This window comes from Schistocerca gregaria, chromosome 3 (genome assembly GCF_023897955.1).
Source record: "Schistocerca gregaria isolate iqSchGreg1 chromosome 3, iqSchGreg1.2, whole genome shotgun sequence".
In the NCBI taxonomy this organism is placed as follows: Eukaryota; Metazoa; Arthropoda; class Insecta; order Orthoptera; family Acrididae; genus Schistocerca; species Schistocerca gregaria.
Window position 1 is genome coordinate 708,775,883 of NC_064922.1, and position 19,045 is coordinate 708,794,927.

Genomic DNA, 19,045 nt, shown 5'->3' on the forward strand with positions numbered 1-19,045 from the left:
CGACAGCGTGACGGCCGTACTGCCAATTCAGATAGTGGATAACATGTGGATTACACGCCCCACAAAGTGAAACAGCTACACATATTTATCTAAAGCTTGGACAATCTGCGCAAGAGGATTCACTTCAGGCTCAAAGTACAGAACAATTCTATTCATAGACGCCGCATTATATGGAACATCGAATGACACACTAGAACATGAAGTGTACCGAAAGCAAACGCGAAAACACAGGTATTGGAGAATCCGAATTTCAGTATCATTCCGTGCCGACGAACTCGGTAATGTACTGGCTGATTCTTTGTACGCTTCATATAAGCGACGCTCACAATATAAAACGTAGACTAAAAGGCTAAAGCCAGCTTTCTTATCCGTTGACTATAGCGTCTAATTGGTACGAAGAACTACGACAAAACGAAATTCATTCACCACGTAATGTGCAATAAATAGTTTAGAATTTTAGTCAAGAACGTTTACAATGTAATGAACCCACAGGTAATAAAATACAAATTGCTGCAATAGTAGTTTAGAGTTTTATTGTGAACGATCGATTTGGGCTATATTGCCATCTTGAGACATGTTCATGTCGTTCATTTCGTAACTTTCATAACTCGACGTTTTATCGTCAGATCTGGCACACTGACAGCATCTTTCCCCAATTGTCACAACTGTCATGGAACCATGACTACATGGAGTGAGGATGACCTCAGATGGTTAGGTGATTTAATTTTTTACACCAAATGATGAAGCTTTAAGGTCTTCCGTAAAGTCTTCCTAAACCGATGGTGTACACAATGAAGGAATTTAGATTAAACAACTGTTCGTGGTTCCTTCATTTTACAAAATGGACATATACACTTGCGAATGCCCCATAATAAGAACTCTTGGTGTATCAGGCATGGTGATCTGCTGTGTTTGGGTGTTTTTATATATTCGTCCACCCGCTGTAGCTTCGTTAAATCAACACTTGGATGTAACGAATCAGTCAGAGTAACGCGAGTGAAGATAAAGATCACATCAAAACTTAATAAAATATCAGAGACATTCGAACGAAATGCTGATGTTATCAATTGGTTATTAAATATGTAGTTGAGAGAGAATTAGCAAATCACTTTATCAATAAAGACGGAGGCGTTTGTCTAAATTCTGTTTAGAAGCCTGCTTTCTCCCTGGTGAAACAACAGAAGGACAAGAATTCACCCTGCTTGCTCAGCCACTGGTAATTACTGTTCTCTGTAAATAACTTATAATGTTGGTAATCTTTAGTAGTACGGTGGCGCCAGCTTTTTCGGCTTCTGTGTTGTGTCTCTGCATATTCCCTGCAACCTGATGCTTTAAATAGCTTTGCTCGGCGCTCTCTCGTAGCATTCCTGCCTTGAGCCTTGGAAATGACGGAGTGCGCACCTGTAGTAATATCGGCGTTGTCGAGGACGTCATCCGGCTGCATTCCCGTAATTTATTTGACCATTCACGTCGGGAGAAAATGAAGTTTCATGTGGTTCAGTCGTATCTGTTGTAATAGTATCCCCGTCTACGGGCTAATGGTAGCAAATAGTCAGATAGGTTGAGAATGGGCTTCGTTTCTATGCCATTTCTCTCCTCGACTCTCCCTCACTTACAGAGACATCATCCCTCTACCTACCTGTCTCTCTCTCTCTCTCTCTCTCTCTCTCTCTCTCTCTCCGTGTCTCTCTCTGTGACTCGCGCTGAAGCTGTCAGCTGCTGATATCTTCCAGTAACAATTCGAGCAACATTTTACGTAAATGACACTCCTTTTCTAATTTGGATTTCTCATTAAGCATTTGCCTGAAAGGCCAAGAGTAGCTGTGTTGCTTTAATCATTATTTCAACAATGGTTCCTGACCATGGGGAAATTCATGGTTTCATTCTCTTACCTCCTAAAAAATCTCTAAGAGAACCTTAGGATGTATGCCAATGGCCACCTACTACTTGCTTAGCTATGTCCTGAACGCTGAGCTTCTTGCATTCGCATATGATGAAAAATTTCGGGTTTACAGTGATCTTTCTTTAGCTATTGCTAACCTCAATGATTATAGCATTTAAAACTGCAGCGCTGTATTTGGTCCACTGTGTTGTTCAAGGTTTTTACCTGCACTCAGCGCCCTGCGTGATTAAGAGATATAGCTTCCACACTCACCGCCATTATTTCTGTCAACTTTCATTAAGAACTTTACAAAGAGTGCTTGAGGGCTCGCACAGTCATCAGGCTGTAGGTAACAGCTACTACAGACAATGATGTTCAGCAACCCCCATACCTACCGAGGTTAACGGATTAGCGAAATTAACAATTTTTAATACAAACTGCACTATCTTCAGGCAGCCTGTTGTACAAAGAGATGTAGCGAAATGAAAGTGAAACAATATCTATAAAATGTACTTGAAAGCGCCTCATTGTTAGGTGTCAGGAACTATGTCGGCAAAGTATGTCACCCTAAATCCCTATAGCCAATATTTCGCAGGATTGAACTCCCTCATAACGCTATCGTTTCTTAGCACATTATAGATATTACGGATGTCACAGAAGGTTCGTGAACGTAGGTAAAATGCCGACGATTATAATCCCATGTATATCAGAGAACGGGTAGGACATCACAAAGGATTAGTAGATGTCGAACATTTCATGAGCAGTGGATAGCTAAAAACAGTTTAGAAGCCCCGCAGCTCACTCGGCACACTTGATGCAGCGACAGAGAATAATGGATACTGACGGCACAACACAAATAATGAGTTCCGTTACAATTTCCATAGATCAAAATATAAAACGCTATATCTGTTTAAATGGAGGGAACTATTCAAAATCCTTGTTGAGATATACGAGTATACTGCCTTTCTGCATCGGCAGCTGTCTGCAGGAAAAATGGCCAAAAGGAAGTTTCGATTTGAACGCATTTCCTGTCATTGGTTTTTCTGTTAACAATAATAATAATAATAATAATAATAAAGAAAAAGAAAAATAATTTCTTAGAAAACTTCTTCGATGTTTTATACTTATTCCCACAATTGTCATGGCCCATCGCCACTTTAATCTAAACTATTTTGGCTACTTTATATTAATGTAGCATTAAGTTCTCATGTGATGCACCATTTATATAAACGTGTAAGGGTAGTAGTACCCTTGGCTTATACACTTCAGCACCACAACACATTTATTGTTGTACCTTGTTTCATTACATTTGTACATTATATTCATTTCATGGTATAGTTCCATCATGCATAACTTTACATGGTTTTTGTAAATAGATGAACTAGATTTTTACATCTAATTTAATTTACGCATTGTATATTTAAAATTCTCAGAACTTTATAACATCCATTTGTGTGCCAAGTTTTAGGCTTATTTCCATTATATCTTCCATAAGATATAACCGTATTCATTTGTGAACGGAAATCCTCTATCGTTTATGCACTCATATTCAGAGTTTTATATTTTCTGAGATATTTTGTTATCTGTAAGTTTTCTTTCCACCTCGTCATCCTCCTTCTTAATTTTATCCCCCCTCTCCTCTCCTTTAGTCTGATAGTTGGTCCTTGAATCACCTTTTCTGAATTTAGTAGTATTTATGGTCCATTGTATAAATTTCGTCACACTCAATGCTAGAATGTAGGCACAATCCATATGATTGTAGAATCGATCAAAATTGTCAAGCATCTGTCTTAATACATCCTTTTCTTTAAATAGAATCATGTTATATAAATACCAGAATATTCCTGTAAGCTTCTGAAAATTTAAAATATCACCTATTTAGTAGTTACATCTACTTAAAAGACAGTTCCGTATATTTGGCAGACTTTATCATATTACATTGCCATATTTATTTATGTTCTGAAACTGTATATTTTTTTGCCTCTTCTGTGTGATAGTTGTGTTCAGTCTAACTGCTACACGATATATGATGAAATGTTATTATGTTTTCTGTACACATTCACTTTGTTAGCATATCATATTCACTGCATATAGCATGTGACGTACGTTCTTTCGTATGTACTGATGTTCTAGCTGTATTTGTCATGTTTTGGTTCTGATATTCGTAAAAAGGCTCCTTGTTATGAAATACACGCTACATATGACACTACGACACTTACACCTCTTCATATAAGAAATTTTTAATGAGTTCTAACTTTTAATTTGTCTGTTCGTACCTTCTAGTTCTTTATGCATGGATGACAATGATCTCCTTTCACGGTTGAAGTAAAATGTTCAGGTCTATATTCTTTTCATTGAGGGTTTATTTTACATTCAGCTGTTATTCGCTGGTTTGTAATGTTATTATGTGTTCCCTGAGATTTACATTTGCTATTACATATCACAAGAGTATTCTTTCGTTATATGTATCAATTTCTGTATCGATTCAGTAGCGGAGATGAAAGGGGTTACAGGCCACACTCTACAATTAACATTGGCAAATCCATAAATTAACATGCCGAGCCGACCCTTTGAAGATATGGGCCAAAGATCAAGAAAAAAGAAATATGAAAGGAAGCAGTCGTCAAACGAACTTGGTGCAAGCCGCTGCTTTTCAGTACAAACTTTGTACACTACAGTACGGCGACAAGTAACTATGAAATGATTCTACTTCTTGAGTGCACTGGGATAATACGGAGAAATGGAAAGACTAGTGGAAGTCAGAAGAGATCAGTTTAGGTTCTGGAGAAATCGAACATCAAAGTAAGGAATAGTTACATAACCACTTTGAATAAACTCTGAAGAAAGCCAAACCTAAATTACAAGAAACTGTACACTTAGAGTTAGCTTTCATCAGGGTCGATTAAAGTAAATTTTTTATACAATTCAGTGATAGGAGGCATAAAACACACAGAGGGTAAGGTTCTCTACAACTTATACAGAAAACAGAATGCAGTTATGAGAGTAAAAAGATGTGAAATGATGGAATAATTTTTAATGTGTACATCGAGGAAGCAGTAAAACAAAGCAAAGACGTATTTGGAAAAGAAATTATTATTCAGTGAAAAAAAATTTAAAGTTTACTGCTGACAATAATTATGTCAGAGAAGTCGAAGGGCTCGAAGATCAATTGAAATAGGTTGGTTCATGGAAAGATGGTGTAAGATCAGCAGAAGTAAAAGGAAGGCAATGTACCGAACTGTAATTACATCAGACGATGCAGAGTTAATAATATTAGAAAACGAGGGAGTAATAGTAGTAAATGAGTTTTCTCTTCTTTCAGAGGAATAACGGACAACAATCGCGATAGAAAAGATACAGAAAGAAGACTTATCTGATGAAGTAAATATTTCACATCTAATTTAATTTTGTAGGCGTGCTTTCTGAAAGTATTTGTCTGGAGTGTAGCCTTGTACCAAGTGATAGTACAGCTATACACAACAGAGACTGGAACATAACGTAAGTTTTTCAAAGTAGATTGGGTAGATCTTATAACAAATTAAGAGGTACCGAGTCAAACTGAGGAGAACTTAAATTTAAGGAACCACCTGAGATAAAGAAGGAATCGGATAACTGAACACATATCTGAGGCAACAAGGGATGTTCAATTTAGTTATGGAGAACAGTGTGAAAGATAGCAGTTGTAGAATGAAAACAACACATGTCTACAGGAACCAAGATGCAGTGCATGTTGGTTGCAAGAGTTGTACAGAGGTGAAAAGTCTTGGATAGGATATTCTAGGGGCGAGTGCTTGATGAAACTAGTCTTCGGAGAGAACCAACAATACCAATTAATAAAGAGAAATTATAGGTACAAAATTTTTTACAGAGTCTAAACCCCTTGAGCATTACGATGAAATGTATGAACATGTAGTGTGCCTGTGTGATTTGGTTCGTGAGCCAATGTTTTTCTTGTTCTGTTCTGTTATCAATTTATTACGTATTTGTCTAGGTGAAGGTGCAATTGCCCGCAGAGGTTTCCTTTATAATGAGAACTTTTTATGGTAAAGTTTCTACAGCCAATGCTAATTCATTATCTCTAGGTGTTTTGTATGAGTATTTAATGAAAGACAAAAAGAAAACTTGAGATTATTTAATTAACAGAATGTATCGACATGAATGATTGCCGAAAGAGTAAATCAGTTCACAAATAAAAAGTGCCAAAGGGGGTTGTCATTTGCATTATCCAAACGTTGTAAAAGTTTCAGCGACATCTCAATGTCGGTTATTATTATTAGGTGTATTAGAGTACGAAGTAACTCATTTTTCGTTCTACCCCAACTCACCTATTTGAAAGGATTCCTGACAATCGGACGCTGCAATCTTCACAATCTCGAACTGCGGCATACGTAATCCTTTCCCCATGATTACTGGATTTAGGGTCTTCCATTCAAGGCTGAGCTCCTCTATGGTTTTGGAAACTGCAAAGTGAAAATTTTGTGTTGTGCCGGCAACAGTGGCAGATGATTTGTTTTTATTTACATTAAACTTAACATAACGATAATGGAGTGAACAAATATAAGTAACTGAGTGCATTTCATATAAATACGATCCCACACTTGTTACAAGTAATTGAACAAACTGAAACTATGTATTTGTTTGTGGAACGATCCAGGAGTGTATTGCTGGTTCATAGCCTTCGTCGATAAGACTTGTCGAGATAGGTGCGCTGACACACTGACGTCCTGAGGACATACGGCCGACTTACATGGCCAGCGCCTTTTGGTCCCTCGGTACGCAGTCCGCACCCGAGGGCACCTGTTAGCAGCCAAAGCTCTGACCGTGTCGGAGACTGTGGCTGGCGACGCCCGCCGTAGTAACCTTTCTAATCATTACACCTAGTGCTTATTGTCATGACATGCTGAGAAAATAGCCGCAGTCCCAGTAACCCTTTCGTAGCTGATGGTATACGTGCGTCCACTAAATAACACGCTGTTTTGAACTTTGAGACATCTATATCAGATCTGTTTAGTGATAGCGCCTAGCGATATGCTTTCTGAACCTGGAGAAAAATAGTACGTTCCACTGGATGGATAGATAGTTCACTGTTATCAATTTTGCTGCTGTGTGTTTAAAGAATGCATAGTGTGTCTGCTTCATGAGTAATACATCAAATCACTACCTTCCACATTCCAAGAATATCTGAAGTAGCTGTTTTTGATTAAACATCTGTGACATTCTTTTGGAAAATCCATATACACTTCAGTGATTATGCTGCTTTGTACTTAATTTGTTTGTAGTGGAATTTATATTCCCCATAAAAGTTAGCAGAATGTTAAAAACATTGGTATGTTATATGTCAAAGTCATATTCAAATACTACGTTGAAAACTTGCGTGCGATATTTCATTTCTTCCATTGCCAGGAGAATAAATGTATTTCGGTGCTGATTTGTTATACTTTTCTCCATAATTTCCGTTGTGATAAACTAATCCTGAAATTAAAAAAATTATCTCTGAAAATCCTAGGCTCATATACATGGATTTAGTTAGGTTCCTGGGACTTATGTCCCATTTTACCAAATTGATCAGCTTACAATTTGTTTGGTAGTGACTGTTTAAAATCTATCACGAAGGAAGGCAGTTTTTGATGTTTTACTTCTCAAATGCATGCAAACCAATTTAACCATGAAAAGGTTACTAAGAGTGCGGATGGTCTGACTAACGACGCATTCCCAGTATTTCTGCATTTGTGCTTGAATTGGACTCAGATAAGTATTGTGCAAGCTTGATACTATGAACCGGCAGTATACACATCAAGTGACTGGTCAATTATTATGCCTGGAGAAACTGAAGGATCGTATGTTTTCCTTAGATGCTGTATGTTGATAACAACATATACTTAGAATTAGTTTATATTATTGTACAGTAATGATAGGTTTTTGTTTACTTTTTGCCAGTGTTATTTGTGACAATCAGAGTCTCTTGTACATGAACACTACTAAGAATATTTTTAAAATAATGGAAGAACCTTAATGCCCTTACATCAACATTTCCTCTCATGAATAGTACTTACAGCTAGCAACTTCCATCGTGCACACTTGGCTGTCTAGTGGAAACTTTGAGAGATCCATCATGCAGGAAAATGTTAACTTCAATCTGAAACAATATGATAAGCTTGTACCAATTGTTTAATGAAATAATACATTTAAAGTATGACATATCACTTTTAATTACATACAATTATTCTTGTTAAAGACATTTAGTAATAAAAGTGCTATTAAACAGGAAACAAAACTCTTTTTTCTGCAACAGTACACTCAATAAATTAAGGATGATACAAGGGTTGTATGCACACATGCAAGAATATTTTACTTTATATTTCGTGTACATCACGAGCAAAGGTACAATAATTACAGTGATGTATACAAAAAGAACCAGAGATACAGGCAGAAAATCACACGAGCTCAAAACACTATATGTATCCACTAATCCCTGAATACAAATATGTTGAAGCACATCAAGGAGTCACAGATGTGAAGCAGCATTTTGGATGGTATCGAATAAAAAAAGTTATGACCCCTCGAATTAGTACGAACTGCATTGCACTATGTGCAGAGGGTCAAGAGTATTCTGGGACCCTTCAGTGACAATAGGTGCGGTAATTCGAAAGCGTATTGAACCATATTTGTGTAGACTGCGATCGACAGGTAAAATCATGGCAGATGAATGCTAATATATCTTGATGAGAACTATTTTCTTTAGTTTGGATGGCATTAACTTTTTCTGCCTGTGTAATAGTCCAGCGAGCGACTAAAACTGCTGAATAATTTAGTAAATTATGTTCCTTGTGTTATACGAAAAGTAGAGCGAGTTGATGAAATTGTGATCGAGATTTTTGACATAAACAGTGCTCCTGCCAGATGTTACAAATGTATTGATAAAATTCTCATGGCCTTAATGTGACAGATCTTGGCTGTGATCCAAATAAGGCCCATCTAGTTTCTGCTGAGACTCTGTTAACTTGAAAGTGAGCTAGTTTTCAAATACACCGTCTTTTACAGAATGATGAAAATTATATTTCACTGTGTATCTACACCTGCCCCTGCAAAAACAAATGCATGGCAGAGGGGACGCCCAATTTTACCAGTCATCAGGGCTTTCTCCTGTTTCATTCATGCGTGGATGGTGGGAAGATCGATTGCTTAAATGCCTCTGTGCAGTCTGTACTAGGTCTCCAGTCTTCGAGACCCATATGGGAACGATAGGCAGAGGGCTGTAATTTGCTCCCAGATTCACCATTAAAACTGAATCTAGAAACTTCTTGAGTAGGTTTTGACTGGATAGTTCGCATCTGTCTTTAACAAGATGCCAGCCCTCTTTTTCAGCAGTTTTATGGCACTCTCTCACGTGTCGAACAAGACCTCCCTACACTTCTCTTCATATTTCATTGTCCTCTGTTAGTGCAATTCCATATGGATCCCACTCTTGGCCAATTTTCTAGGAAGGATCGTACGATTAATTTTTAAACAGACTGTATTTGCCTAGTAATCTAAAAATGAATCGCAATATGCCACCTGCTTTACCTACTTCTTAGACTGTATGAACATTCCATTTCATAACAAAACAGACAGATGTACGTATCAGGTGACCCATTCTAAATGTGTGTCTTCTCCTTTCGAGAAGAGCCCTAGTCTACATTTCTGAACATCTGAAGCAAACTGCCAATTTTTTATACCCTTAAGATCTTATCAAAGTTTGACTGAATATTTACACAATTTCATTCAGAAATTACATCATTATCGAAACTGCATCGGCTGCATGAAGTCGGAGGTTATTTTAACATTGTGCACAAGGTTAATACTATAAGGCACAAACCGCAAAAAGTCCTAACACTTCCCTGCGGCAGACTGATCTTTGTCACTACATCTCTCAACGACTCTCCATCCAACGTAACTTGCTACGTCCTCCCTATCAAAATAATCGTCAATCAGATCACAAATTACGCTTGATAGCCCGTACGAGTTTTCAAATGAAGCATAGACATGATGCCGATTAAAATACTTTTGGAAACTCGTGGAATACTGCACACATATCTGCCTTGGTCCATGGCTTTGAGGCTGTAAAGTGTGAAAAGTGAGAACTGTGTTTCACGTGATACATGTAGTCGGAAACCCAATTAGTACACATGGAGGAGGTCATTCTATTTGAGATACCTTTCATTTGAGCTCACAACGAGTTCTAAGATTCTACAACAAATGAATGTCTAGGATGCTGGAAGGTAGTTTTGTTGAGCACTTCTGCAACCTTTCTTGTAGACGTTTTGGGACCAATGCTTTCTTTCTAATACTAGGAGTGGTTTTTTGTTTGAGAGATGTTTGGTGGATTATACTTAAAAGAGGTTCTAACCCATCCGAATATTCATTGTGCCATTTGATAGAGCCGGAGCTTTTTTAAAAAAAAATTTTGACGATATCGGCTGTTTCTCGACGTCACTGCACTGACACTGACATTTATTTCGCTCATCGTTTGAGTGGTATGAGAATTAATGGGGCAATACTTCTGGATTATCTTATGAAAGGAACATTTAAAATTGAAATCAAGCATTTGTGATTTTCCTTTGCTGCCTTCAATTTCAGTTTCTGACCCTTCTGTGAGTGACTGGACAAAATTCTGTGGCCACTAACAGTCTTTACATATAGGCAGAATTTCTTTGGGTCTTGTGATACATTTTTTGACAATATTCTGCTACGGTGATCTCCTAAAGCGTCACGATCTGCTCTGTCAACAGCCAAACGCATTACATTCATCATATCTTTATCTAAAGCCCTCTACTTTATATTACATGAATTACGCAGTAGTCTCTGTTTCTTTAGGAGTTTTTTCAACTGGTTTATTTCAGCACAAAAATATGTGGCCATTTCATATACATGTACGTTTCGCTCTAAACAATGCGTAGCGTTCCCTAAATTGCATACTATATTATATTAAAATTAGACAGGTAAAAATTGTCTTCCTGTTTTACATACTTGTTTATCAACGTAACAAAGAAGATAAAAGCAACAAATGTAAAATTTATATCACTAGAAAATAGTGCAGGATATAAATAGTTAATTAATCTGAGTTATATATTGAGTAAATACAAGTATCGTGAAATTCCAAAACATTTTCATGAATTGAAATGGATGATAATGTATTTATGCGTCAAAGAAACGATAAAGTTGCAAATCTGTCATCAATTACAGCCAGATATGTAGATCTAGCCTTCCTTTATTTTTTAAAATTTCATTCCCCCACATTTCGTTTTTACGAATCTGTAACAATGGCTGTGGCTACAGACAGTTGTCAAACACTACGATGGTTGTAAGTCCGTAATTAACAAAGCTATTACCTCTGTCAGTAAAAACATGTTGGATCGAGCTAAGTGCGACTATATATCATAGTCGGTGCACATTTTAAGGAGAAATGGACAACAAGAGCTTATAATAATTAGCGCAGTAGAGGAATCATGGCCAGTTTTTTCGTATTTATCTAAAACTGTAACTATGATTTTTCAAGTTACTTTTGAAAATGTCGTACATCTTTTAACAAAAATATTCCCATGTTAGTATCGTTTAAGCAGTGCATTTACTAACTGCTGAGTGAGCTTTGGAGAACATTTCGTATAATTAAGTGGCTGATATATTTTTTCAAGCTAAATATCTAATTCTTTAATGTATATTTGATGTTAGATGTAGTACCAGCCATGCAATTAGAGGACTTACAGTTTGCGTATTGTCAGCGCTATCACGTGAAAACTTGACTGCAATACCTGACTCTATCTTTAGTGCAGCAAATGAATTTTGCTTACTATAGGCAGTGTGATAAGCTGACTGTCTACGTGGCTCATTTGTGGAGCGAGCCTTGGCTTGACAGAGAGTCGGAAGCGGATTATTCGAAAGCTGCTTCTGGACCAGAGACCCACATACAGACGTCAGCGAAACGTATAAGATAGGATTTGCATTGAGACCCTGACATTCCTGCCTGAGCGACTGATATCCTGCGTATAGCACGAACTGCTGTGGGCGAGTCTGTCATATGAGTAACATCGTTAGGCCACCATAGCTGTTCTGTCTGAGACACGTCACGCGTATCAAAAGGGCGCTGTCCATTGTTGTATTGTACATTGTTGATCTGGAACTTGAATTTTTTAAAAGGCCCCTAACAAAGCTTTTCCGACTGTATTTTGCCATTGGTTTCTAGCTATTATAGGATATTGTAGCACCCAGAACAATTTAATTTTTCCATTGATGTAACCAGTCAAATTTGAATTACATTTCAGAACTGATGCAGAGCATCGAAGAGTATTTTTTTCATCTGAACCTCTTTTATTTCATAATTACAGAATATCTTTTTATTCATTAACATTGGATTTATGCTTCTGCATTTGCTCTATTAATGTCACTCTTTTGGCCATCACAAAGCTCGCATATATAGAAAGTTTTATTACATCTTTATTGTAGAAGTAGTAAGCACTAATTCACACACCAAAATTCATTCAAATATATATGGTTTAATTGTGTAATCATTAGCGGTCTGGTTACAGAGTCAATTTATTGATGACATTGTAAGTAGTTTTGATGTTTATATTCTCGGTTTTCGAATTGTATTCAGTGCCTGATTGATTTATCGGCTGTCCATTCGCAGTTACATCACGCAGCAGTTATCTGGAAATTACCACAATGTAGTGTGCATGCAGTTTCTGACATTACCAACATTATTATCACCGACGAAGCTAAACAAATTCATAGTAAGTTACAATAACAAGTCCAGGAATTCCAAACTTGTGTACTTATTATCAAAAATTTCTTTGAATACCCAGAAGTATTCTCCCAGATAGCATTCCACTCTTCCCTCGACTTTCACTAAACAACAACACTTATCGTTGCTGAAAGGAGACAAATTTCGAGTAACTTCATTTTCTCCATGTGCGTTCATATTGTCAAGTCCGTAAAAAGAACTAATGTCTCAAACATGGTGTTTGCGTTATTACTGTTTTGTGTAAATCTTTTCTAGGCTGCCTGTGTTTGGTCTTTTCCGAGCATTGATACGGAATGGATCCTCAGTATTTAGAATGGAATTTCTTGATATGTCCTCTTTCCCTGGATGACAGTGTATGCGTTGTGATCATCATTAACTTAGCAGCATTGTAATGTATCAGTCGTAATGATTTGTCAGAGCTCTAGTGACTCTGTAAAGCATTTGCTTCTATTGTTACTTAACCTTCTATATTTTGATGCAACAATTCATTTCCTGTCGAGGGATTTCTTTAATCATTCCTAGTAAATTATTGCTAGAATGATGGTCGAAAATTATTTCACTTGGCACGAGTCCTTGTGCCGCACTAGGTAGCTTATTTATAACAGTCGTGAAGTCATTAAAAAGTCTCTCCACTTTTTTGGTGTTTGTGGTAGTAGACACGACACATCTGATTGATCTCATTTATTATATTTTAAGCTGGATAAGATTTACATCTGTACTAGGCTACCATAATTTCCTTTACACTCAAGTTGGAAAGAAACTGGTGTAGGCATCTGTATTCAAATAAAGAGATATGTAAACTGGCAGAATACAGCGCTGCAGTCGGCAACGCCCACATAAGACAAATGTCAGATGCAGTAGTTACATCGTTTGCTGCTGCTACAAGGGCAAGTTATCAAGATTTAAGTGAATTTGAACGTGGTGTTATAGTCGGCGCATGAGCGATGGGACACAGTATCCCCTAGACAGTGATGAAGTGAGGATTTTCCCGTACGACCATTTCACGAGTGTCCTGCGAATATCAGGAATCCTGTAAAACATCAAATCTCTTACATCCCAGCATCCGGATAAAGATCCTGCTCGAACGGGACCAACGACGGCTGAAGAGAGTCTTTCAAAATGACCGAAGTGCAAACCTTCAGAAAATTGCTGCTGATTTCAGTGCTTGGCCACCAACAAGTGTCAGCGTGTGAACTGTTCAAGGAAACATCGTCGATATAGGCTTTCGGAGCCGAAGGCCCACTCATGTACCTTAGATGACTGCATTCGACAAAGTTGTACGCCTCGTATGGGTCCGTCACCACCGTCGTTGGACTTTTGTTGTCTCTAAACATGGTGCCTAGTCAGACCAGTCTCGTTTAAAATTTTATCGAGTGGATGGACGTGTACGGGTATGGATACGAATCCATGGACCCAGCATGTCAGCAGTGGACTGTTGAAGCTGCTGGAGTCTCTGTAATGGTGTGGGGCGTGTGCAGTGATATGGGACGTATACGTATACAAACGACTGAGACAATTGTCACATACGCAAGATTCCTGTCTGATCACTTCCATCCATTCATGACCATTGTGCATTCCGACGGACTTGGGAAATTACAGCAGGACAACGCGACACCCCTCACGTCCAGAATTGATACAGAGTGGCTCCAGGAACACTCTTATGAGTTTAAACACTTCCGCTACCTACCAGACTCCCCAGATATGAACATTATTGGGCATATCAAGGATGCCTTGCAACGTGCTTTTCAGAAGGGATATCCACCCCTTCCTACTCTTACGGATTTATGGATGGCCCTGCAGAATTCATGGTGTCAATTCCCTCCAGCACTACTTCAGACATCAGTCGAGTCCATGCCTTGTAGTGTTGCCGCACTTCGGCTTGCTTGTGTGGGCCCTACACGATATTAATGAGATGTACCAGTTTCATTGGCTCTTCAGTGTATACGATGGCGTCATAACATGTCGTTCGATGTTCTGTATACGATCTGCTGTTCACTGTCGCTCTAGATATGTTTGGGATGGCAGACTGATCTTTGATAATCAGTTCTCAATGCAGCTACTTTGCTGTTATCCCTCCTAAGTTGAAAGAACTTACTGTATATAGACGTAAGTTTTTATTAGTTTTTCCTGTATGTCGATAGCTACAATAGCCTTTGCATTTCCTACATAATCGGATACACGGGTTTTGTACATATTTCGCAGAAACATAACAGCTTGCACCTTTTCTTTGTATTACAAAAAAGTAGAAAAGGAACTACACATTTGACGCCTCTGAAGTGTTCGTTGTTCGGTTGTGTTGCCTGAATACGTCTCTATCTTTATGTTATGTGATATGAACTTTGCAATACTGGGTCATCAGAAGCAAATGTTATCTATGGTGCGATATACCGTTGTGGTGCAATCAATACTTCGGCTACTTTCTGTCAGTTGTTCATCCAAAACATATTTTCATACTTTTTTAATTCCTGACCTTCATTCTGATCACGTCTAATGTTCTTATTAGATGTTAAACTTCGCCTTCAAACTGTACAGGTGTCTTCAGGGTTCACTGCGGCAATAGCGTGAAATTCTGTAGATAAGCGAGATAAGGCATGTGAAAGAGCATTTCAGTTTCATCGTAGTCTTTTGAAGCCAATGTGCATCTAGTCAACCAAGGGCGATACAGTTTGCTGTTCTATACTAAGAATAAGGTATTTCACAAGTTATAACTTTCGAATGCCTTTTAACTAAATAGTATGGAAATTTTCCAGTTCCCTGCCAGAAACCTGAATCCATCGCCATGTGGCGGTGTTCTGTCGTTCTCACTTATTCAGCATTCTGCTGGCGAATGTGATAGCACTATCCTCATCCTCGTGACAACAATGTACTCCAGCGGCGTGGTCCAGATTACTGCTGGCCATCCGGAAGTTTTTGAGAGCTCTGTATGCATTTATTTTTCCAGACAATACCATCGTCTTCTATTGGATCCGAAGGCATTTTAACACAGTGGCGTCAAATCCCAAAAGGCTTTAATTTTTAATGTGTTTATCAGCTATGGGTCATTTAATGACTGATCGTCTACAAATCTACTTTACGAGTTATGTAGTAATAAGACATTCTGTTCTCAGCATTGACACATTGGAGACTCTATAAAAAATTTCAAATGCTAATGTTCTGGTACCACTAGAACTGTGTCTAAACATTCATGGTAGTGTCTGTTTTATATCGTGTCTCCCTACCACTTTCGCGCAACGACGCTCTGAGCGTGTTTTTTAGGGAATTGACTAGTTTGAACCTGGGATCTGTTGCTGGTAAGGAGACGCCAGACCACACATGACATGTAGAATTCAGAAGAGTTCAGTGAGACTAGCAATGATATAACCAAATACTAAATTATCTCAGCGTCAGCTCCACTGCACTCCCTGTAAAAGAATCTTAATACTAACTAAATATAGTGGAAAGGGTTCAAGGCTTTCCTATTCTTAGTTAGCTGGTAAAATAACGAAGAGAATGCAGTTAAGTTTTCCATTGATAATTTTATTCTACTCACAAAACATCGTTTATAAATTGCAATATTGATAAAAGGAAATGTTTCAATACAGGATGGTAAAACCAACTGCGTTCAACAAAAATGTGAACGAATATTCCCTGAGTGATTTTCCAAGTTCTACAATCGATCGAAGGATGATCTATACCATATCACATCTATAATCTAGGTTTAAGTTTCACAAAAGAGAAAACTATCAAAATGGTCTACAGTGACCCTCAATTATCTTCAATTACTTATCTAACCTGTCGTAAATTACTGTGGCTGATGTGGCTTCTCAATAACTATAAAATAGAAAAATCATCGCGTTTCAGATCTTTACTTCAAGTGGCAAATGTGAACACCATGAGTTTTAATTAACGATCGACACTAGTATTACGCGAAAAATGGGGTGTAACAGATGAGACTTTCGCAGTTCTGAGTGAAGCCTTATGCGCTGCTATGCGGCATCATGTGCGTTCATTACCTTGTCGGTGTTCGTCAGGGGGGCAGCGGCTGGCGCAGCAGCCATCCAGCTCGCCGTCTCGGAACTAACCCTCCTAACTTCTCCTTACCACAATTTACCGAAGTAGATTTAAAAAAGCTATCTGGCTCTGTTTCCATCTGACCAATCAGGGTCTCAATGTTAACCTTAAGCTCCGCCAACAAAGATTCTGTCTATCCAATGAGAAACGTTATACTTGTCGTGGTGGGGCAATGTTTTTAAAGTTTGCAACGTAACAGAGACGCTAAAAAGTCTCACGCTAAAAACTGCAGCTGGTGTGGTCCTTTTAGCGTTATCGTAAGATCTATACTGTTCTTCTGGAGGGCTCTATCTTTTAACATGGGCTGGGGGGTGGTCCTTGACGTACCTGAGACGCGAAAAAGTCTTACGCTAAAACGTGCGGGTGGTAGTCTTAGGGGAAGGCTAGCAACGTGGGTGTCCAGTCCGTCCCTTATCGTAGGGCTATCTAGCTTAACACGGTTCTGCTCCCGGCTTCTGTCCTCGTTTCTCCCCTCAGATCTGCGTCGGTCTCTCGGTGGGAAGGTACGACATGCATTTAGGTATTCTTGTGTTAGTCTGTGCTATTCCATTTGCTCACTCGTTACTCGTATTACTTTGGTTAATTTAATGTCACGATTTATTCGGAGCTATGTGACATACAACTAGATTTGCTTATTATGTCAGGGTTTTCATGGAAGGTGTTGGATTTGCCTGACATCTTACATGTGACTTAGCTGTCTATTGGTCTTATACTATATCTGTTAGGATTTTTTCTTTCACTGTTTCTTTGAGTACTGGGACTGCAACATGTCCCCGGAAGACATGAAATGGTCTCTCCCATTTTTAGCCATTTCGATATAGGTGCTGTGAAAGCATCGATGGTGTTTCAAAGGCAACAATTTCAGAAGAAGGTAAAAATTTTACATCTAAGTCGGTATTTTTGTCTTGTTTTACAGCCTGTAATTCAAAGTGAATAGTTGTTTACTCGATAGCTGTTTTGCCTAATTGGACTGTATCCGGAACTCTTAATTGTTTCCCATATAAATCCGATCTATTTTTGGTCTAAACTCACTCTCCATCCGCTCTTCCACGTAGTAGTCTCCGTTTGATGTAATTTTTTGTCTTCATTTTGGCATCCTCTGCCGTTTCCTCCTCTTCTTGTCCTTGATCGATATTTGCATGCCGGCCGGAGTGGCCGTGCACTTCTAGGCACTGCAGTCTGGAACCGCGCGACCGCTACGTTCGCAGGTTCGAATCCTTCTCGGGCATGGATGTGTTTGATGTCCTTAGGTTAGTTAGGTTTATTTATCTCTACGTTCTAGGTGACTGATGACCTCACAAGTTAGGTCGCATATTTCTCAGAGCCATTTTGATATTTGCATTGGTAATTGTAATTGTGTTCATTCTGAGACTCATTTAACTAATGGGTCATGATTCTGCTTTGTTCTCGTGACACCGTTTGACAACTGATAGAATTTATCTCCCTTAATCCATTTCTGAATGCATGTGTGTCAGTTCTAGACACTGTACTAGTTGTTTTTCACTTTAAAGACATAATTTAGCTGTCATTAATGTGATAATCAATTGGCTGTCAGATTGTATATAATGTTCAATTTATTCTATGGTATCTGTAGGAATGCTTTTCCACTTTATTATCCTGTCATGGTCGTTACATAAATGCATCCTGTACATTATTGACTTATTGGTGCTGTTTCTATTACGATGCTTGACCACATTGCCTATACCCATACATGGATCATTATGAATACATGTGTGGTACATTTGCAGATGTACTAATGTCGAAACGAGAGCAGAATTTTTTATATTAATGGCTCATTTTCCCATGATACATGTGCTACAATCATTAAATTTCCACACTGTAGAAAATAGTGCCTGCGGGTGCTAACTATTTAGGTACAAGACGAGTTCTCAATGATGTAACACAAACTTGGAAATACATCTGTGTGTATTATGAAAACCCTTCAAGAGAAACAAATTATTGCTCTCTATATTTGATAATTTTTAATCTATATCTGTAGCCTGAACTAACTCCCAGTTGTTCTTTGTCATGCGAGTTAGTTAAAAAGTAAAAAAAAAAAACAGCTAGAGCCAGTAAAACAATAAGGTTGAGTTTTGTAATGTTATCCTATTATTTCAGTACTGCTGCCATACCTTTCTGCTGAAAATCCCATTAGACGATATTGTAGTATTGTGGGTACAAATGTTAATAAGACAAGTACTAGTGCAATATCTATGATTATTGCTTCAGATATTACAGTTATTATTACTGTTGTTATTACTATTAGCAATATTGTGTGTAACTGGCGCTGTTTGTACATTGCAAAGTTAACTGTAAACGGAAACCTAACATACAGA

General features: G+C 38.2%; 1 protein-coding gene across 1 annotated transcript in view; it reads right to left on the bottom strand.

The window, feature by feature from the left end:
* Positions 1 to 19,045, bottom strand: part of LOC126355995 (glycine receptor subunit alpha-2-like) — a 651,703-nt gene that overhangs the window by 81,178 nt on the left and 551,480 nt on the right. Inside the window, exons 6-7 of the mRNA XM_050006618.1 lie at positions 7,936 to 8,018; positions 6,208 to 6,342 (exon numbers count right to left, since the gene is read on the bottom strand). Coding sequence (XP_049862575.1) covers positions 6,208 to 6,342; positions 7,936 to 8,018 — 218 coding nt within the window. The remainder of the gene's footprint in view (positions 1 to 6,207; positions 6,343 to 7,935; positions 8,019 to 19,045) is intronic.